Source organism: Sander lucioperca, chromosome 7 (assembly GCF_008315115.2).
Source record: "Sander lucioperca isolate FBNREF2018 chromosome 7, SLUC_FBN_1.2, whole genome shotgun sequence".
Lineage (NCBI taxonomy): Eukaryota > Metazoa > Chordata > Actinopteri > Perciformes > Percidae > Sander > Sander lucioperca.
The window spans coordinates 32,467,120-32,488,252 of record NC_050179.1 but is presented as its reverse complement, the minus strand read 5'-3'; the positions used below and the strand labels follow the sequence as shown (position 1 = coordinate 32,488,252).

The 21,133-nt window shown below is 40.9% G+C and overlaps 1 protein-coding gene across 2 annotated transcripts in view; it reads left to right on the top strand.

The window, feature by feature from the left end:
- cttnbp2 (cortactin binding protein 2) overlaps positions 1-21,133 on the top strand; it is a 123,393-nt gene that overhangs the window by 76,144 nt on the left and 26,116 nt on the right. For both annotated transcript variants that reach the window (XM_036002779.1, XM_031279711.2), the window contains exons 6-11: positions 2,924-3,026; positions 6,707-6,857; positions 8,950-9,150; positions 10,715-10,832; positions 11,410-11,700; positions 18,289-18,384. In XM_036002779.1, the coding sequence (XP_035858672.1) occupies positions 2,924-3,026; positions 6,707-6,857; positions 8,950-9,150; positions 10,715-10,832; positions 11,410-11,700; positions 18,289-18,384 (960 nt within the window). The remainder of the gene's footprint in view (positions 1-2,923; positions 3,027-6,706; positions 6,858-8,949; positions 9,151-10,714; positions 10,833-11,409; positions 11,701-18,288; positions 18,385-21,133) is intronic.

Genomic DNA, 21,133 nt, shown 5'->3' with positions numbered 1-21,133 from the left:
CTTTTCATGCATGCGGTTTAACTTGTAGTTCATGCTTTAGGGATGAAAATTCAGGCCGAGGTTCTGTAAAGGTTTAGCATCTCATGTATATGCATAAGGAATCGTTAGGTTAAAGGTCCAGTGTGTAACGTGTTTAGTTGTTCATTATCGAAATCTGTGTTGCCCGTTCACAAACTTGTCCTTCTTCATGAATATTTACCATCACCATCAATTCCAAGTATTCCTTTTGGCTTGAAATTTTACATTTGCATTCGCATGAACTGGGGTAGACGCTCCATATTCGTGCGCCATCTTGAAATACGTTAGCCGGTAAGGGACATACAGGACATCCTGCTCCGCCTTTCGCGTTTTCTCTGTCACATGATAAACTCACAGGTGCTGCTAATGCTGCTAATGGGTATCGTAGCTTCCCGGCCCCGGCAAGTTTGAAGAAGAAAACATGGAGGACTACATGTATTCAAAATTCAAATTTCAGGAACAGGAGTCTTCTTCTTCGCCCAGAAAAAAGAAAAAGGATATTGAAGCGTGAAGGCTACCGTAGCTGTAATACGTACTGCGTGGTGCGAGAGAGTTGATTGATATATGATCTCAACGCTAGATGGGAGAAATTCCTACACATTGGACCTTTAAGTACTCAGATTGACTAGATAAAAGGAATGTGTCACAAACTTGCAACTGGTTCCAGTGATGTAGGTGTCTGATTATCACAGATTAGGGCTGCAACTAACGATTATTTTTATTGTCAATGCGTCAATTATTTTCTTGATTAATCCATTAGTTGTTTGGTTTATAAAATGTCAGAAAAAGGGGAACAATTGTCAGCCAGTGTTTCCCAAAGCCCAAGATGACGTCCTAAAATGTCTTGTCCAGTTTACTGTCACAGAGTGAAGAAACTAGAAAATATTCCTATTTAAGAAGCTGCAATCAGAGAATTCAGATTCTTTTTTTTTTTTTTTTTCTTCTTGAAAAATGAGACAAACCGATTAATCGATTATCAAAATAGTTGATTCATTTAATAGTTGACAACCAATCAGTTCATCTTTACAGCTCTACAGCAGACAACATGATTACGATACAACATATTTAGCATACATTAGCATTGCCAAGCAGCTAGATGTTGATGTGCTTTTTGCAGCGATCTGAAGATGCAGTGAGAGGACAAAGACCTGGTGCTGATAAACACTCTCCATTGTGTTGTTTTAAAGTCTGTAATTGTATTAGATAATATATAATAAAATGTAATTGTATGAGAGCTGCGGCTGGTCCCATTATGTTGGCTGCCATAGAATGAGCTGGACTGTCACGTCAGGGCTGTAACCTCAGCACGGATGTCGACCACATGCTCGTTACGCTGACAAACAGCGGCAGTGCCGTGCATACAGTCGCACACGCAGACTAATTAATGCATGTAGACCCCTTTATACACACACACACACACACACACACACACACACACATACACACACACACACTGTGGGTCTATCAGGATCTGCTTCCCTGCTGAGATGTTTAGTAACACTCAGTCGAGGAGCGATGATCCATGAACACAACTAATGCAGCTGGAGGACACCTGTGCTGAGGGCTTGTATAGTAGGCGGGACCTACACACAGAGGACACACACTCGCTGACACACAAACACCTCCCATCAATATTTCATTGTCTTTTGCTTTTCCCCGAGAGCTTTCCTCCTCGCCTGATCCCCGTTTACCTCTCCTCCTTCACTTCCTTCATTTCCCGAAACAACCGACATCAGTTTCTACGTTTTAAACCACGCGTAGATGGTTGATTGTTTGATGATAGAATATGTTTGATGATAGAATATGTGTGCAACAACGGGAACATGAAACGCACGTCGAGTAACGAGCAGTAGGGAGCCGCTAAAGGCGACTGTTATAAAACAGCAGTTTGAATATAAATGTTTTGGGGTTGTAGTCTTTTATTTCTGTTTTACATAAAGAAAGATAACTTGAATGTATTTCATTTAATGCAGAATTCACCCTGTATTCATTCTATAGTGTTTTTCTGGTGGCTCCATAATACTTGATGTGCCGTACAGAGATTAATATATATATATATATATATATATATATATATATATATATATATATATATATATATAAAAAACTATTTTTGTATTCGCGGATGTCACATGCACTACAGAGAGCTGGTCTCCTGCCCCACTTCTGGTTTGCTCCACTGGCTTTTCATGTTCAGTGTTATTTCTCATAAAAGGTTTCTTTCATCAGTCTTTTTGAAAAGCTGGAACATTTGTCTGGGGATTTCTGTCCATATTCTAAGATAAATGGGTACTGTACTATTGTACTGGAGAGGAACATTTGGACGGCTTGGCATTTTATACAAAGATAAAACGCCACTGAAACTCTTGGGAGATGTAGTAGCCGAATGCTAAGACGAATATATTGTTGATTCATCTTTGTTGTTTTAAAATGAGGAGGGGCTGAAGTTGTCTTTATTTCAGCATATTGGACAGAACAAAGGCAGAACTGTATCATGTTTCATCTTTTCAGAACAGCTAGTTAAAGAAACTCTGAGAAAACACAGACTGGCTGACGCTCATGGAACAGAAGGTGGCACGACTTAAAAAAACATTAATGGCAACGTATTATGATTAATAAAAAAACTCTTTTACACAGATTTTGGAGGATTATGCCTACAGTGCCGTACCAACTACTTTACCTACTGTAGAGTATCCATGGCAACAATAAAAAGGGTTTGCTCTGCTGTGTACAGTGTGTTTGTACAGTTTTTAGTCATTTACTCTGACATGTTTTTGCATTTTTTATGAAGTTGTAGACTGTAATTGTATTTTGTTAATTTTCTCTGCTCACGGCTACTTTCTGCCTTTCACGGTGTACAACAAGAAGGCTGCAGCATTATCATGTTTCTGTCTCTCTCTGTCAGAGTGTGTGAAGCTGCTGCTGCTGTCTTCGGGATCGCCTGCTGATGTCTCGGATGAAAATGGATTCACACCTTTACACTTTGCTGCCGCCCACGGCCACAGCAGGTGAGCTCCCATGAGTCTTCCTCTTGTACTGTAACAACGTGTTTAATGTCCTTCCATCGGGCAAAACGATGGATGCTCACGCAACACTTAGTCCAACTCGCCGTAAAGTGGGCAAGTTATAAAGCGTTGGTGCGCTGCTGCCAAAATAACCGCCATGTACTGCATTGATGACCCATTTTCCTGTTACGTTGGAAGCGTCAGGGCCCATTAGCGTTTAAACTACAAAAGATATGTTGTCGAATGCGTCCAAGACAAGTAAATCTTGGTGGCCGTTTACACTTTTATTTAGCCTGATCCGAGATATATATATATATATATATATATATATATATATATATATATATATTTTTTTTTTTACAGTTTTCAGCCATTTGTTAACATTCTGAGTTTTACTTTTATTTTTTATTTGTTTAAAATCTGCGGGGAATTGTGCCTTTTTTCATATTCCATGTGGCCCTGCTGATTGCTCAAGACACATTTTAAAACCCAGTGTCAGCAGGGTCTATGATAACCGTGGTTGCATTTTTGAGACTTGACCTTTCTCTTTTAGTGTATCACATTGGCCCAACAGTAAATGTTAGTGATTTGATATGTAATGTGCTTTCAATAAATGACTCATGGGACCTATTTTTCTGCGAGATGAGCACAGCTGGAACCTGCCATGCATGTAATACGACCGCTATACCAATGCTGGTAACTGCGTTGGGTTTCGGTGCCAGCATGTCTGCTCGGTACCGTCACCACACCAGTATCAACTGGTGGCTTTGTGGCACACAGTATGGACTGTGAAACTTTATGGGGTGTTTTTCTTACAGCTACAATCAGCTCAGCTCAGAGATTTAACTGGACAGCTATCATTAATGTTTGCAGCTTGATTTCATTTCTGCTGATTGGAAGCTTATCTCCGAGCTCTCATTATTAATTATTAACGACATCTGCTCCTACAGTACACTCAGTTCTGATCACACGTATTGATCCTGATGTATCATGCTTCTAGCAGGAGAGGCTCTGTGAACTGTAGGTGTGTGTGTGTGTGTGTGTGTGTGTGTGTGTGTGTGTGTGTGTGTGTGTTGTCAGTGTTTGTTTGTGTGTGTGTGCCAAAAACATGATGCCCAGGACCAGCTGGGGAATGTGCAGTGTTGTAATATCTGATCACAGTGTTATTTATAGATTGGGGATATCCAAAAGGCATGCTGACACACACACACACACACACACACACACACACACACACACACACACACTCACACTCATTTTCAGGGGTTGACAGTTTTTTCAGTGGTCATGTTAACAGACAGGCTCAGTTTTCCTCAGATGATCGGCTCTCTCTTCCTACTGGTTGGAGGGCTGATGGATGTCGTCCGTTGTCTCTGAACAGGTGGTGCTCCAATTCACAACTATAGTATGTACCAGTGCTGTGCCCATTTGGAGTGCGTGCCTGTTCTGAATGGGCTGATTGCTCGGTTCCCAGTTTCTTTTTCCACAACGTTATCTAACTGTAAGGCCGGCCACACGCTGCCTGCGTGGCGTGAGCGTGGCGTTTCTGTTGCGTGTCAGTTGCGTGGCGGCTGCGTGGCGTTTTCTGTCTTTGCAAACCAGAAATGTGTCTGACGCGGCGTTGCTGCTGCTAGCCTTGTCTGTGTATGTTTCCCATTGATTTACTGTACTCAAGCAGTAGTATACTTCATGTTAAACATAAATATAGACTGATTTGATTACAGCAAAGACAACGTCGGCAGTAATGACGGCAAAATAGGCTACAGAATATTTTGTTCTGTATTGACAGGTGCAATATTTGAAAATCGACAATTATTTTTTATTTTTTTAAATTACATTTATATCTGCATTTATGTCAAAACCTAGAGACTTTCAAACATTAACATGTCATTTATTAATATGTATTAGTGTCAAAATGACATATAAACATCCTTTTGTATTCTATTTTGCCTGGAAACGCTTCCAACACGCTTGTGTGTCGCGTGAAAAATAGGCGTCGGTCCTATTTCTAGCATGCACATGTTTTCGGCGCGGCTCGAGCCTAAGACGTGCGTGTCACGCAGGCAGTGTACAAGCTCTAACCTGTTAACACGGGAGCCGAAATAAAAACGGACACGCCACACAGCTGACACGCTCACGCCACACAGGCAGTGTGAAGCTGGCCTAAGCGTGGTTCATTTAGGGGTGGCTGCGGCTCAGAGCCGGCCCGACCCATAAGCGAACTAAGCGGCTGCTTAGGGCCCCGTGGCTACCAGAGGGCCCCCAAGAGCGCTTGAAATTTCCCACAATAGAGCTCATAACAGAGCCAGTCTATTTAAAGATAGTGTTGCTGCTAATAGGTCTCACATTAGTCTTTTTAAATGCTTGTTTGTCCATTATGAGTGCTTAAACTAATATTTAGAGATGTTACCGATACTAGTACCGATACTAGTATCGGTATCGGCTCCGTTACTGCCTAAAATGCTGGTATCGGTATCGGGAAGTACTGGAGTTTATGCACCGATCCAATACCACGTAATAAAGCCCTAAAGAAAATCTACGTTAAAGTAGTTTATTTATGTTCTTTTTCCGTTATAACTGACTGTCAAACTGCAGAATAAAAGAAAGTTCTGTGGTATTCATGTTTCACAAAGAGTTTAACCTGAGCCAGACCAACAACAAAGATAGAAATCATATCATATCCATACAGGGATAGTAGTATACAGCTGTTAAAACATAATAAAATATATGACACACTGATCGGATCAGTACTCTGTATCGGCCGATACTGAAGTTCAGCTATCGGAATTGGTATCGGGAGGCAAAACTGGTATTGGACCATCTCTACTCATATTTACAATACACAAATTAGTTTAGTGCCAAGTGCAGGGGCAACATAGACAGAGTCCCCAAACCAAATCCTGCTTAGGGCCCCCAGAGGTCTAGGGCCGGCCCTGCTGCGGCTCATCTAGAGATTCGGCGTGTCCCCTTTTTTTCGTCTAGCCGTCACAAATCCAGGAAGCGATGTGGCCCGGGCAGTGGTAGCAGGGATCCCGGCTCAGCCTGCTGAGGGAGCCGTTACAGCGAGCAGAACAGCCGGAGAAATGTGCGCAACCGGCAACAAAACAATGTGCTGGAGAGTTCATCTAACGTTTTTGTGTGCGGTTAATTTCATTTTTGGGTCATTCTCTTTCAATTTGCATGCAGGATAGACAGCAATCAGTTTTTGGCGGATGACCACTTTTTGGCACGACACCGGTAGCCTGTGAACTGCAATCAATGAGCGCATTAGGGATGTAGCAACTCCTTGCCTCCGCTACTATACTGCGCATGCGGGAGACACACACACACACATATACACAGAGATTCCTCGATTTGGAATCAAATGGAGAAAAAGTGGAGAATAGTGATATTATAATAGGTACATAATAAACTAATATTTATTTTATCCTTTTCATTAAAAAAAAGGGGGGGGGGGCTCGATCACCGAAAGCTTGTATCATGTGGATGCGCCAACAGTGTTGTTGTCATTACTTAGAATTAGTGCTGTCAAACGATTAAAATATTTAATGGCATTTAATGACGGCACTACTTAGAATTCCTCATGGGGGCGACAGAAACTGCGCACTTTAGCTTTGATGCCATACATTGTGTTTATTTATGTGTATGTTATGTTTTTCTGACGTCGCTCCCCCTCCCTCCAGCTGTGTGGAGGTACTGCTGTCTGCAGGAGCTGCTGTGGACTCGGCGGCGGCGGGGGGGCTGACCTCCCTCTTCTTGGCCTGTGAAGCAGGAGGCCTTGACTGTGTCCGGGTCCTGCTGAGCGCCGGAGCCGATCGCTCGCGCACCACCACGGTAAGTCTGCGCCACCATGCTGGCCATTGGTCGCACATGTTCAGTACTGCATCAGATTTAAACATCAGGAAATTAACTTTGTTGACTTGGTACTGTAAGAAAACATGTCATCATCCCCCCCTTGAATAATAAAAGTAGCTCTGCATTGTGCTTGGGTTCTTGTTTCTAGATCAGATTTTGAGTCATTGCTCAAATGTGTTCGACATCTAAGGTTTTCTGGTGAGTTTAAAGTTTGAAAACTTCAGGTCAAATTGTAGAGCCTCAGTCTGACTAAAATGTGTTTTTTGTTTAGTGGCAACATCTTTGAAAGTAGGATTTGTTTTGTCACAAGTATTACAGAGTGAAAAAATGGTCCTGATCGTTAATAATGTAAGGATAAAATACAGACAATAAATTGGAATAGAGACTCAGGAATGTAACTTTGCAATTAAAATGTTATGGATCTTTGTGCCCTTTAATCAGTCACATTCCCCTGCTCCAGAAATTTACAAATTTTCCATATTTTGTTTTTATAAGTTCTACAGGTGGATGGATATGTGGCATTTGTCACATTTTACACGGTGGCTCAGTGGTTAGCACTGTTGAGTACTGGGTTCAAGAATCTTTCTGTGCGGAGATTGCATCTTCTCCCCGTGTTCGCGTGGGTTTCCTCTAGGTGCTCCTGTTTCCTTCCACATAAATAAATAAATAAAGACATACATGCTTGCCCTTGATTCAGGCAATGGTATTAAAACTGGAGTTGGTCCATGAGCGCCGGACTATGGCTGCCCACTGCTCCTAATTAGTTAGAATGGGTTAAATGCAGAGGATATATCCTCGTATGTGTAAACGTACTTGGCAAATAAAGGAACTATTAGATATTATTACTATACTCTGAGCAAATATTAGTTAAATAAAGTCCACTAAATGTAATTACTTCATGTCTGTTGCTCTGCATTTCTCACATTTTGTCACTTATTGTTTCACACTTCTCGGGGGGGGGGGGCTCAGTCGTCTGATTGGTGCAAGCTAATTGATGCATGGGCTTCCCAGGTCTCCATGGTAACCATAGGGTCCTGTTAGTTGCTGTGGAAGCATGTGGTGAGACCGTATATATTCCGTTACTGTACCTGCTTTTGTTCTACATTCAGCCTGGCTCCCCTGCTGAGCCACTGGAGCTGCCAGAGTCTCTGTAGCTTATCTGACCTCTTCTGCACACATGTATTTTTAGACACCTGAAAATGTTGGCCGGCGTGTGTTAGGTCAAACGCAATGATTTAACATGGAGGAGAATATCTGAACTTGGTGAAGAGAATACTGTCTGAACCCCGTGTTTTAATTATTCGGCTGCGTAATTAACAGCTGATTTGCATTTTTTTTTTTTTCAATGTCTATTACCAGAGCCAGTTTTGGTGCTGTTCTTGCCACAAGACAACATGTTTATTGTGAACTGCAGTGATCAGTGTCCTCATGAAGCAGAAAACACAACTTTTGTAGGAGTGGAGGCTTAAAATAAAGGTGGAATTCAGCTTAAAGTGGTTTGTTCTGGTCAAGAATTCTAGGTATTTTTTCAGTGAAATTCAGTATGAACTGAAATCATCAAAAGTTGCAGTATATTTACCATTATGTGTGCTTGAATGTGTATGAAGTATAGCTGGAAAATTTAGTTTAGAGAAATTTAATTTAGAAAATGAATCAACAATTCTAATTAATAATTATAGCAACATTTTGAGCAAAAATTCACTAGTTCATGCTTTTAAAATAAGAAGAAATGTTTTTTTCCTACTAATATGTCAATTTGTGCTCTGGTGAAATTTGATGATCGTTTTTATTGATGTTTAATATAGAATATCTGACATTTTATAGACCAAACTCTGAAATCACTTCAATCGAGAACGTAACTGGCAGAATAATCGATAATGTAAATTAGCATTAGCTAGTATGAACCTGCATGTGACATTAGTGGACAATTAGTGGAAAAGCAGAATCACATTAGTTCTACTTTGCACAAACGTGAATCATACGAAATATATGAACTTCAGTCAGAGTTTTGTATTTAGTGAGCAGTAACACTGTGTGCACATGGACATCAATCACCTCCTCCTCTCTGCAGGATGGCTGTACGGCTCTCCACGCGACGGTGCGCTCCGGACACGTGGACACGCTGCGTCTCCTCCTCTGCCACCCGACTCAGGGTGACCCCACTGTGACGCCTGACCCCCCCACCACCCTGGCACTGCCTGCTGCCCTGCTGAACCAGGCCAACAGCGACGGCTGGACGGCTGCACACATGGCTGCTGCCCTGGGCCTCAAGGTGGGAATAAGACACAAATTAGGATGAATTACCTGACTATGTTTAATGTAAAAGGGTTTGTTACAGGGCTGTAACCACAGTTTTATACTGTGCAAAACTATAGGGTTTTTCAGCCTCTTTTAGCTTATTTATTTAGTTTCATTTACTGTTACAAGCTCTGATAATCCTGCTGTACCTACCGAAAGACGGGCAGAATATTGGCCTAACATTTATCAGATGAACATAAACTCAACTCTTATTAAATGCTAATGTTGCTCTGTGGCTGCCGGATGTGTAATCCAGAGGCTTGATGCATAGGGTACACCCCAGGTCGTTGAGTTGCATCTCCGTTTCCTTCACTCGCTTTCCTTCCTCGCGTCTTAGTCCGACCCACTGAGGAAGCATGGTAGGGACGCGAGGAAATCACGGGAGGAGAGAGGAAACGAGGAAATGTGTTTTAGAGTGATGGGACGTCCTTTCATCTGAAGCGTCACGTGAATTAGTCAGCTGTATGGGCGGAGTTAGGAACGACTTTCAGCTGCACGGTTTCCCAGAAGGCTGCTCTCGTGTTTCTTCGTTCATAGTTCCTCAGAGATCGCTCCTCGCTCCTCGAGGCAGGAATAAGAGCTTTGAGATGGCCTCTACGAAGAAGGGCCGGAACAATTTCCGGTTCAACCAAGGAGCGAGGAGATAACAAATAAGAGACTTGAGAAGCAGCCATAGACTGTATAAGTAAAGCCAAAACAACTGGATCTCCCCCTGGTGGCTGGATGCAGTATAGGTCATAAATGCCGCCCCCTCTATGTATAGGAACATGGAGCAAACAAAAAAAAATCAAAGTACACATCAAATAAATGTTTTGCAAAGATGGTTTCTGTCATTTTCGGTAGCTCTGATCACGCTGACGTTTGTTCACGTATTTGTTTTCTGACTCGTTTTTATTAGTTATTTTGATGCTATAAAAACGGAGGAGGAAGAGGAGATGGGTTTATCATCATCAACCATGTTCATAGATTCTATTGCTTGCTAACATATGAGCAATAAAGCGATAATGTATCAGGGCGGTGTGTCTTCTGTCCCCCTGTGGCCAAAAAAAAACGCTTCAGCAGCTTTAATCTCAATGTCGCTATATTTAGTCAACCTCCTGCTTTCACTACTGATTTGCTGCTATTCAGAAGTCTATAATATAATGTCCAAACGTCTCCGCTAGTCGGTGGATTTATGACTCTAACGTCCAGCCCTGCCGTCAGTCTCCGTGGTGGCAGGATAATGGGAGCGCTGACCTTGCTGGCTGAAACGTCCCACTCAGCTTAAATGAATGCAGGAGACACCAGACTAGACGACACCGAGTGTCTGACTTGAATATAAATGAAGAACGCCGCTCATTCATCCATGCTTTCATGACACATAAGAGGTGGTGTTGTTGAAATAATCTTGTATGTGATTACAAACCCTTTAATGTTCACATGCTTTTTACTCACAAAGGCTCACAAAGTAACCTGTCCCTCTGTTTTGTGGTCATGATCTCTCTCTCGCTCTCTCTGTGTGTGTGTGTGTGTGTGTGTGTGTGTGTGTGTGTGTGTAGGAGTGTCTGGAGGTGCTCTGCAGCCACAGTGAACAGGACATCGAGCGGAGGGATAAGTGCAATCGCACTATTCATGACGTGGCAACTGATGACTGCAAAGATCTACTTGAAAACCTCCGTGAGTGTGTGTGTGTGTGTGTGTGTGCACATGGGTGTTATGCCTTAAAGTAGAGCTGCAAAGATTTATCGATTAATCAATTAGTTGTCAGCTTCATTATTAAAATACAGTATAAAAATGTTTATTTATGTTAGCTGTGATTTATTCTCTTTATACTTTAAATTAATCCTAGAAATAAAACCGAGATGGTTAATACATTTACTGAAATAAAATTACTATCTACAACTTTATAATTGAATTCATTACTGAAAGAAGGTTGACAAACAGAAAAGGAGTAGGCGTATAAGTGTATAGGGCTGGAAATCAATATGACAATCCTTTTTTTATTCACTTTTATTTGCTCATCATTCATTTAAACATCTAAACATTGAATATTGTGAAGTACTGTAACACGATGTGACGTTTCATTGGAATTTGATATATGATACTATTTAGTTATGTGCACAACTGTTTAACATGTTCACGTTCAACTTGATTGGCCACAGACTATTTTCAAGAATTTCCAAGTTTACCATTAAATCACTGTACATACTGTGACATCATTTTCTCTATTCCCTGTCCCTCTGCTCTCCTCCAGACTTGTACCGGGTCCTGGTGCGTCTCCAGTGTTCAGGTGGAGGCGGAGCGGGGTCCATGTGTCCTGTGGAGGCCCTGGAGGAGGAGGCGAAGGGCGTCACCAGCAGCCAGTTGGTGCTGGGCAGAGTGTCGGTCGACCGCTCGATGCGTTGGTCTCAGCTGGGCTCCACCCTCAGCCACACATTCACCTCCTACCTCCAGACCGTGTGTGGGGAATCGCAGACGGCCAGAGAGGAGGCGCAACGCCCCCCGCTAGGCCTCAATGCCGCCAGTATCGCCTCCATCCTTATAGGTGTGTTCTTATATCCCTGCCGCCTTTATTAAACTCCTTCTTTCTCCTCTACATCCTGTCTCCTTCCCTTCTTGTCATCATCATCCCCCTCATACCTGTCCTTCTCCTTTGTTTGCTTCTTTCCTTCCTTTCTTAATTTTTCATCACTCTGTCACTCATCACCTTTCCCTCTCTTGCATCCCTCCTTCTTTACCTCATCCCTTCTTATCTTTCTTTTCCTTCCTTCTTCTACCTTTCTTTCATCTTTTATGTTTGCCCTCCCTTAAACAGTACTCTTATTCGCTTCCTGGTAATCCTTCCTGCCTTCTTTCTTCCGTCCTTGGCCATCTTGGTGACTTCATTAGTTCTACCTCAGTGTTTCTCAAAAACTGGCAACTAAGTGTATATTAATATATTAAGGCAAACCCTTTGTGAAATATGGGTTTCTAAGGCGGTTTGCTTTTATTTAACATGATAGACTGATTTGTGTTTTAACTGTGAAGCCTCTGCAGTTTAATTTAAAGCCGTATGTTTGGCTGGAATGAGATGTCAGGCGAGATGGTGTTTGTTTGGCCAATGGTCGGAGCTTCACTCATACTGCTTTTCTTTTCTTTTTGAATTGATGAATAATTAATGCGTTGGAACATGTGGAGAGTGCATGCGTTGCATCTGGGTTCCTGGCGATCAAATGTCCTCAGTGTGTGGCTGGTTCTGCTCTCTTACTAAAGGCTGGTTTAGGGTTGCGTGTGTTGGTGGGGTGGATGTGTGTGTGTGTGTGTGTGTGTGTGTGTGTGTGTGTGTGTGTGTGTGTGTGTGTGTGTGTGTGTGTGTGTGTGTGTGTGTGTGTGTGTGTGTGTGTGTGTGTGTGTGTGTGTGTGTGTGTGTGTAGGTCTGTCTGAGTTCCAGACTGATAACAAAAAAAAGGAAATCGATGTCCTTGGCCTCAAACAGCGAGGACTACTTCTCTCTCTCTCTCTCTCTGCCTCACTGTCTGCTGTTTGTCTATCGTTACACCTCTGTATCAAATGTTTACTGTCTCTCACACTGTGACCGTCTTTCTCCAAACAACATGGGAATAGATTGATGTGTGTGTGTGTGTGTGTGTGTGTGTGTGTGTGTGTGTGTGTTTTGGTGGATGACGATGAAAGAAACCAAGAGCAGAGGAGGGATGCATAATGGATGAGATGGGGTGGAGAGAGAGGAGGAAGACTCCAATTTAGGAGAAAATGTCTTCTGTGTCAACGTGGATCAAACTGCAGACATCCAGACACTCTTGGTCTCTGGCTTTGTGTCTGCATGCGTGTCTCATTTGCTTCAACATGTCTGCATGTATTTCTCATTTCCGTGTGTGTGTGTGTGTGTGTGTGTGTGTGTGTGAGATTCGTGCAGTTTTGCGGTCACCTTTTGACAGCATCTTCTGACATGTTTCATCTAATGCTCAACCCCTGTAGTCGATTAAATGTAAATTAGTAATCAGCAGAAAATCAGGCAACAATTTTGATATACAGCTTTATTCATATTCTATTAGTCCCTCATTCAGAAATCTTGATTACCTGATTAAGATAGCAGCAGCACAAAGAACATAGAGGTTACACAACATATTTGAGCTGAAATGATTAGTTAGTCAATTGGTTTTGATAATCAATTTATAATGCAAGTCATTTTTAAGCAAAAATTCCCAAACTTCCCTGTAAAGATACAATGATTAGTCGATAATTGATAAGTCAGTCGGCAGAAAATGAATTTGCAACTATTCTGATCGAAGAATAGTTTGACAGGTTTTTTTCAAGCAACAATTCCAAACATAGGGCTGGACGATTAATTGAAAATTTATCGACATTGAAATTCTGAAGTATTTGATCGAGTAGTGATCGACGTATTTTTCCCATGACGATAATTCAGATAATTTATTCCTGTTGATAGGCCTACTTTCTCCTTAAATACATTCTACCGCGTGTGCAGTGATGGGAATAACGGCGTTATAAATAACGGCGTTACTTTTTTCAGGAACGAATAATCTAATTGATTACTCTTCCCATCTTAATAACGCCATTACTGTTACTGCCAAAAAATGCGGTGCGTTACTATAATTGAAGCTGTTTTTTTCATCAGACCAACTAGATCTCTGAGCCGAGAGGCAAATACTTTTGTACTACTTTTCCTTGGTTAGCGGGCAGTGCACGAGACAAGCGCGTAAATGCTAACGATTGGCTGAGGTTGAGTAAAATGTCATGGTAAGCCAATCAGAGGTAGAGTTCGGCGGGTGTTCGAAAGCACGCATAGTCAGACACACGAGAACAACACAAGCGAGTCAGTCAACGAGAGACGGGTATGGCGAGCCCAAATATTCCAAAAGTAGCCTTCTCTAAATGGAAGTATAGCCATTACTTTTCCCTCCAAGAAATTGTAATCATGAAATGCACATTATGCCCTGGGAAAAAGTGCCTATCCACGTTGGTCTCAAGTAATTCAAACTTACTCAAACATCTTTCAACGTTGCATGCTTCCATGAAATTAGTGGCCAAGACCACCGAAGGAGGAGACAGTGACACAAAACCTTAGCAACTGAAGCTTGATTTTAAGGCCCCACATTTGAGCATTTAAAAATGTACTTGAAAGTAACATAATAGTTACTTTCTGAAGTAACTAGTTACTTTTATAATTTGTAACTGAGTAACTAATTTAGTTTTTGGAAGAAGTAACAAGTAACTGTAACTAATTCATTTTTAAAAGTAACTTGCCCAACGCTGCGCGTGTGTAGTCACGTGACTTTGCCCGGACTAGTCAGCCGCATGGAAAGCATAATGGAGGATAACTCAAACACCAAGTCTGAGTCAACTGAGCAACTCGTGCCCAAAAAACCCACAGTGTCCATCATCTGGAAACATTTTGGCTTCAGAAAAGATGATTTAGAACAACGTGATTAATTATCGTTCATTTATCGTTATCGAGGTAAAATGTGCAATTAATCGTGATTTAGATTTTAGGTCATATCGTATGCCGTAGTTCCAGGTTTATAATGGGGAGACTTTGCTGCTTTTCAGTGTCCTGCATTATAGTAAAATGATTCGCTTGGGGTTTGTTGGACAGACAGAACAAGACATTTGATGACTTCATGTGGATATAGATCAAAGAGAAAGTAATCGGCAGATTAATTAATAATGAAAGTAATTGTTATTTGCAGCCCTAATTTATACACAGCTGGTTGCAATGGGAATATAACCAGCAACCTCTGGCAGCATTAGTGCCAAAGTCTGCACTCTGAGCTGCAATGTTAGCCTTTTGAGACTTCCCTCTTAATGCATTTGCTGCTTCTATGTTGCGTTTGCTCTGCAGTTACTTCTTACAGTACAGCAGGATTAGTTCAATACGATACGATAAGATACAACTTTATTGTCAGCCAGGGCTGAAGTTCTTTTTGCATCCCTGGGTAGCTCATATAAAAAAGAGGATGTAGATATACATACAAACATACATAAGATGAATAACACCAAAGGGCATACATGAAACATTACCACAAATGACATAAACACCCAAGTAAGGAAACAGCATACATGTTGCTGAACAACAACAGAAAATGACATGAACATACACACAGACAATGTGTAGTTTAAAGTTCATTTTTCAAGGTGGAGGTTTAATTAGTAAGAATAACCTCAGACCTTTTCTGACCTTTTCTCTAACAGTTTCTCTTGGGGATGAAATGAAAGTGCAGCAATAGTTTGGGAAGTTTTCAGTACAAATGGAGACTTCTGCAAAAGCTATACTGTATGTCACCTCAGGGGAATTAAACCCCCACTTCTCATAAGTTTTATGAGTTTACAGTGGAGTGGAGAGCTGCCCCCCTTAAAGCTGCTGGTTGGATTCATCTTTCACCGAGCCTCTGGCTGAATCATTAGCCCCTCTGTGGCCTTTTTTATTTCCTCAATGTTGCTGTCCACAGAATAATGTTGGAAAAGCGTAAAGTTCTACAGTATGTTGTGACTAATTAATTGTAAAGTTCTACAGTATGTTGTGACTGATTAATTGTAAAGTTCTACAGTATGTGGTGACTAGTTCATTGTAAAGTTCTACATTATATGGTGACTAGTTCATTGTAAAGTTCTACATTATATGGTGACTAATTAATTGTAAAGTTCTACAGTATGTTGTGACTAATTAATTGTAAAGTTCTACAGTATGTGGTGACTAGTTCATTGTAAAGTTCTACATTATATGGTGACTAATTAATTGTAAAGTTTTACATTATATGGTGACTAATTAATTGTAAAGTTCTACAGTATGTGGTGACTGATTAATTGTAAAGTTCTACAGTATGTGGTGACGTATTCATTGTAAAGTTCTACAGTATGTGGTGACTGATTAATTGTAAAGTTCTACAGTATGTGGTGACTAATTCATTGTAAATTTCTACAGTATGTGGTGACTAATTAATTGTAAAGTTCTACAGTATGTGGTGACTGATTAATTGTAAATTTCTACAGTATGTGGTGACTGATTAATTGTAAAGTTCTACAGTATGTTGTGACTAATTAATTGTAAAGTTCTACAGTATGTGGTGACTAATTCATTGTAAATTTCTACAGTATGTGGTGACTGATTCATTGTAAATTTCTACAGTATGTGGTGACTGATTAATTGTAAAGTTCTACAGTATGTGGTGACTGATTAATTGTAAAGTTCTACAGTATGTGGTGACTAATTCATTGTAAAGTTCTACAGTATGTGGTGACAGATTCATTGTAATATATTCACTTTTAAATTTGTACTTTTTTATTTATTGTATGGGTCAAACAAACACAGGACTTTTACCCAGGAGACCGGAGTTTGAGTTGCAATTGAAAATAAAAGTAAACCGCGAGTTATTTATTATTTTACTTCACGGAAAACAAACAGAACTACGACACATTCTGCGTCACATGCAGTGATGTAACGGAACAAAAGTCCATTTTAACCCAAACCACAGTCTTTGTCTAAACTCAACTAAGTAGTTTTGGTGCCGAAACAGAACTAAACTGCGACCACTCCAGAACTTTAACAACATGTTTAAAACTGCGACCGTTTAAATACGTGGATTTAAAATGCTCCTGTGGGTCGTATTTCCACCGCTAGGGGGGCACTAATTTATGAAACGCTAGTTTGTGTAGAAATAAACAACCTATATCGTCATCTAGTTTGGAGGAAACCATCTCTGCGTGTGTCACAGGGACACATCAGTTGAATACAAATGAAAAAAAGAACTATCACACTGATATATATGTATATTTATTTCATAAGCAGACCTGTGTCTTCAAAGCAAAAATATAAACTTAAACCCCATCATTGTTTCCTGTTCTAAAGTGTACTGGATAGTACAGTTACAGTCTGGGAGCTTGCCGGCCAGCATTGTTTTTCTGTGTAAGTTGCATGGACATCTACTGATTAGCATGGGATGTTGAGTTTAGGTTTTATAAGTATAGTTCTTGTCCCATACATAGATGAAATAGATAAACCCGTGCTGACCAGTTTGCAAAACAGACCTTAATGTTTTAGAGTGATTGACTTGGTTTTATTTATTTATTTTTTCAGGCAGTTTCCATTCATGTCAGTATGACGCTGAACACAACTTACAGAGAGTGTTATCATGTTGTTGTTGCATAGCGATGCAGCTGAGAGCAGGGATTGTTTTAAAAACTTGGTGCATTCAATATATTTCACGGCAATACAGTATCGATACACGGACGCCAAGTATCAATCTTTTATTGTATAAATTGCACATGGTAATTAAACTTTTTGGTACTAGAATAATAACATCAATGGATTTTTCAGTCGATATGTTGAAACAGTTTTGAAAGAGTTTTTCTCCTGGTGACCTTCAGCGTGAAAGATACAAAATGTTCCTTTGGGGACAAAATAAATTGCAAAAGGTAATGAATTGCAATATATCCGAAATATCGCAATATGTTTACAATCCCATATCGTATTGTGACATAAGTATGGTGATGATATTGTATCGTGGCGCCTACATAGCACAGTCTTTCTCAGCCTCTTATGGTTTTCTCAAACTATAGTATATTCTCTAGTTTTTCCTGGTTCTCTCTTCTTGAGATTGTAGGGTTTTGCTATTGAATGCTTTTCAAACACCAGAAAAAAGACGTGCTCCACTCTGCAGAAGAGGCATTTTACATTTTAATTGCTTTAATTCCTCATGATGCATCATGTTACCTATCCTAATGTGATGTGTGTTTACTCTAATTACACCCTGTGAGAAAAGCAGTCCCACTTCCAGTCCTGCTTCATGTATTAGAGAAGGAGAATGTTCTGTGTATTAATGTTTCATCCCAGCAAAAGTACATTCTGTGCTTTAGGAATAATGCGGACGTGGCAGCAAAAATGCCTTTATTGCCACGTTATATAGGACATGCAGATAAATTATACATTGTGGTGCATATCATTTATGCATTTACTATCTACAGTATACTATTTTGTGTTTTTGTTAGCCAACAGCATTCTTCATAGTATTTGTTATTGTGTGTTCACTCATTTACACTTTGTACAACAAGTGTGTGTACAGTTTGTGTGATTTTGTCTAACTATCCTAATGCGGCTCTGCTTAATCTTCTCTTCCAGGCGATACTGAGTGGTTGCCAGATCAGGAGCTGCCTTTATCCCCCTGGGACATGGTCAGGAAGCCTCTCAGCCAGTGCATCACCATCCGCCTCAAAGGTACAAACCTGGCAACCAGAGTCTGTTCATTCAGCAGCTCTGAGCCAAAACCAGAATCAGAGCTACCATTACTGATAACAAATGGCATTTGGTGGATGAAAAGGCCTTACAAATCAGTTTGGATGCATTTGCAGTGTGGGCAGCGATGTACTGGGATCTGCCCACTGAGTCACACCACATGAAGGAACATTTAAGCCAGGAAGAAGTATTTTTGACTTAATTAATTATCCGCCTAAATCAGAATTAAGAAATGACTGTAATTAATCAAATGTATTATTTTGATTGTCCGACACTAACAGTGACATAGAGCAGGTCTGTCATGTCAGGTTCCACATTTCTTAAGCTACAGTCCACACAAAGACAGACTTTATTTTTTTGTTTTAACAAAGCTGACAAAATAGATCCATGGTCCAGATGAAGCACATGCAAAACACACCATTTGCGGCTCTTCTACTTGAAAAACATAATGAGATGTGGATGTGGTGAGACATTTTGGGCATTTTCGTGGCCACTAGGCACACATGCAGTCAATGGCACACCCAGCGAAGATGGGTAGGATTGAGAGGAAATGATGCCAATCAACCACAAGTGTGACTGACATAAAATCAGACTTGACGTCTCTCCATCCTGAGTCGGGTTTTCACATGCCAGATTCACTGTAATTACGCTGATCTAGTTTTTTTTTTTTTTTTTAACCAGGCTGATGGAAAATAACATGGATTATGCCAGCTGCTGCAGGCTTCAACTTCTTCTGTTCTTCTTGCTTTATGTGGAAGACAGAATGACAGAATTCTAACCCTGGTTGGTTAAAATGAACCCTGATAGGAAAAACAGAATAATCTGCAATTCTACTTGCATAGAAATAATTAATATAAGAGTCCATACAATCTTTTACAACTTAAACAGATGTTTCCAGTTTCGGTCTAGCGACTTCTTGCACGTGGAGACAAGCTAGCTTGATAATTAGACTGTATTGAGGACAGGGGACAAGTTCAGGACTCATTTGGAAATAACTGTCTGTCAGTCAACACGGAAGCTGTGATTAACGTTTTCCACGATGATCAAAGATAATGTCAGTTTAAGAGTCATTTTAACAACCTGCACAGCTGCTGTTTTTTTATGCTGTAGATGTAGCTAGGTTGCTAGTTGTGCGTATGGATGACTTCCCCGTTCGTAATCCGGCTACACAGCTCTGATTGGACCACAGTTTCTCCAGCCAAAGGAAATCAGTGTCTTTGAGCACTGTCATCAGTGAGCACACCAAACACCAAAAAATACATATTGCAACCACGGCCGCTTTCAGCTTTTACACCTGACACCTGATAATGGGAACTGCAGATGTGTGTGTGTGTGTGTGTGTGTGTGTGTGGTTTTCAGTGGTGATCCAGATTGAAAATCTGCGGAATTTAGCGTACTGTTTTTCTGCTTGGTGGTGGATGTGTGTCAACATTCAGATTTCTTTTTTTTCTTTTTTTTAAGTCTGCTTAGAATTCTTGCTGATAATGATACACTACTGTTTATCTTGAAGAATGATCATAAACAGTGTAGTGGCAATCTGACCACAAAAAATGCCACTGGAGGGATTTTGAAACCATTTCCAACGCTTGTTGGTGCAAATAATGAGGTCCGCCATCGTCTTAAGGTTAATCCTTTATTTTATAAATGCATTTAAAAACACCTACAAAAAGACTGACTGTGCAGGATTAACAACGAGCAGACGAGATCTAAAAAACATCACTCGCGCACAGCTGAGGTTGAAAAACTGCGTGGCTTCCCAGATCCTAATTCCTCCATCCCCCTCACCTGTGATTCCCTTTCTAACCTCTGATAGCACACATACACACAGGTGCGCAGGTGACGTAGCGAACAATCCATTCACACACACACACACACACACACACACACACACACTATACACATAATACACGCACGCATTGGCCACAACAGACAGTATAATCTGTAATACGACATATGATACGAGGATGTTCAGTAATATTGGTACTGCAATGTTGAAGAAAGCCGTATCTAAATGAAAATGATCTTTGTTTTATTCATTTTTAAAGCCATAACTGGAACCAAACCAGGTCTGAACATACTGTAGAACCAGAACGGTTCCTCAGACACCACTGTTAATGATGATAGATGAGTCCCAGCAGCCGCCCTGAGCAGCAGACCGCCTTGCTCTACAGATATTAGAATAATGTTTATTTCTGTCTTCTGCTGCTGCTTCTGTTTGGCTGCCTCTGTGCCTTAAATTGCTTTATCTAGTGGATTTCTCGTCTCTGTGAGTCAGGAAACAAAAGACTAAACCATTGTCTGGTGCCATGAAAATCAGGGTGAGCAGCAGCCTAAACTCTCCTTCTCTCTCCACCGCCTCTCTTCACTCGCTCATCAATCCATTTTCTCTTTGTCTGCCTCTCTCTGCGTCTTTCTCCTTCTCCGCCTTCATCTCCGTCAGCCTCATTTTCTCTTCCGTCTTTCTGACCACCTTCCTTCAGAAGACGTCTCATTAAGTGGGGGGGGGGTGTGTATCGACCTGTCCGCTCACCAATGACTAGCGCTTCGGTCTTCACCCTCTGCTTGTTCATCTGTCTCACATTCTCAGCACTCACAGGCTTCAGTGGAAAGAAATCTATCACTAAATGCTATAACAGCTGTAACATATTCGTCAAATATTTGTTGAAATTTGATGAAGAGACGGTGTCAAAAAGAAAATGGTTGATTACTCGTACTCCAAAAATCCGCACAT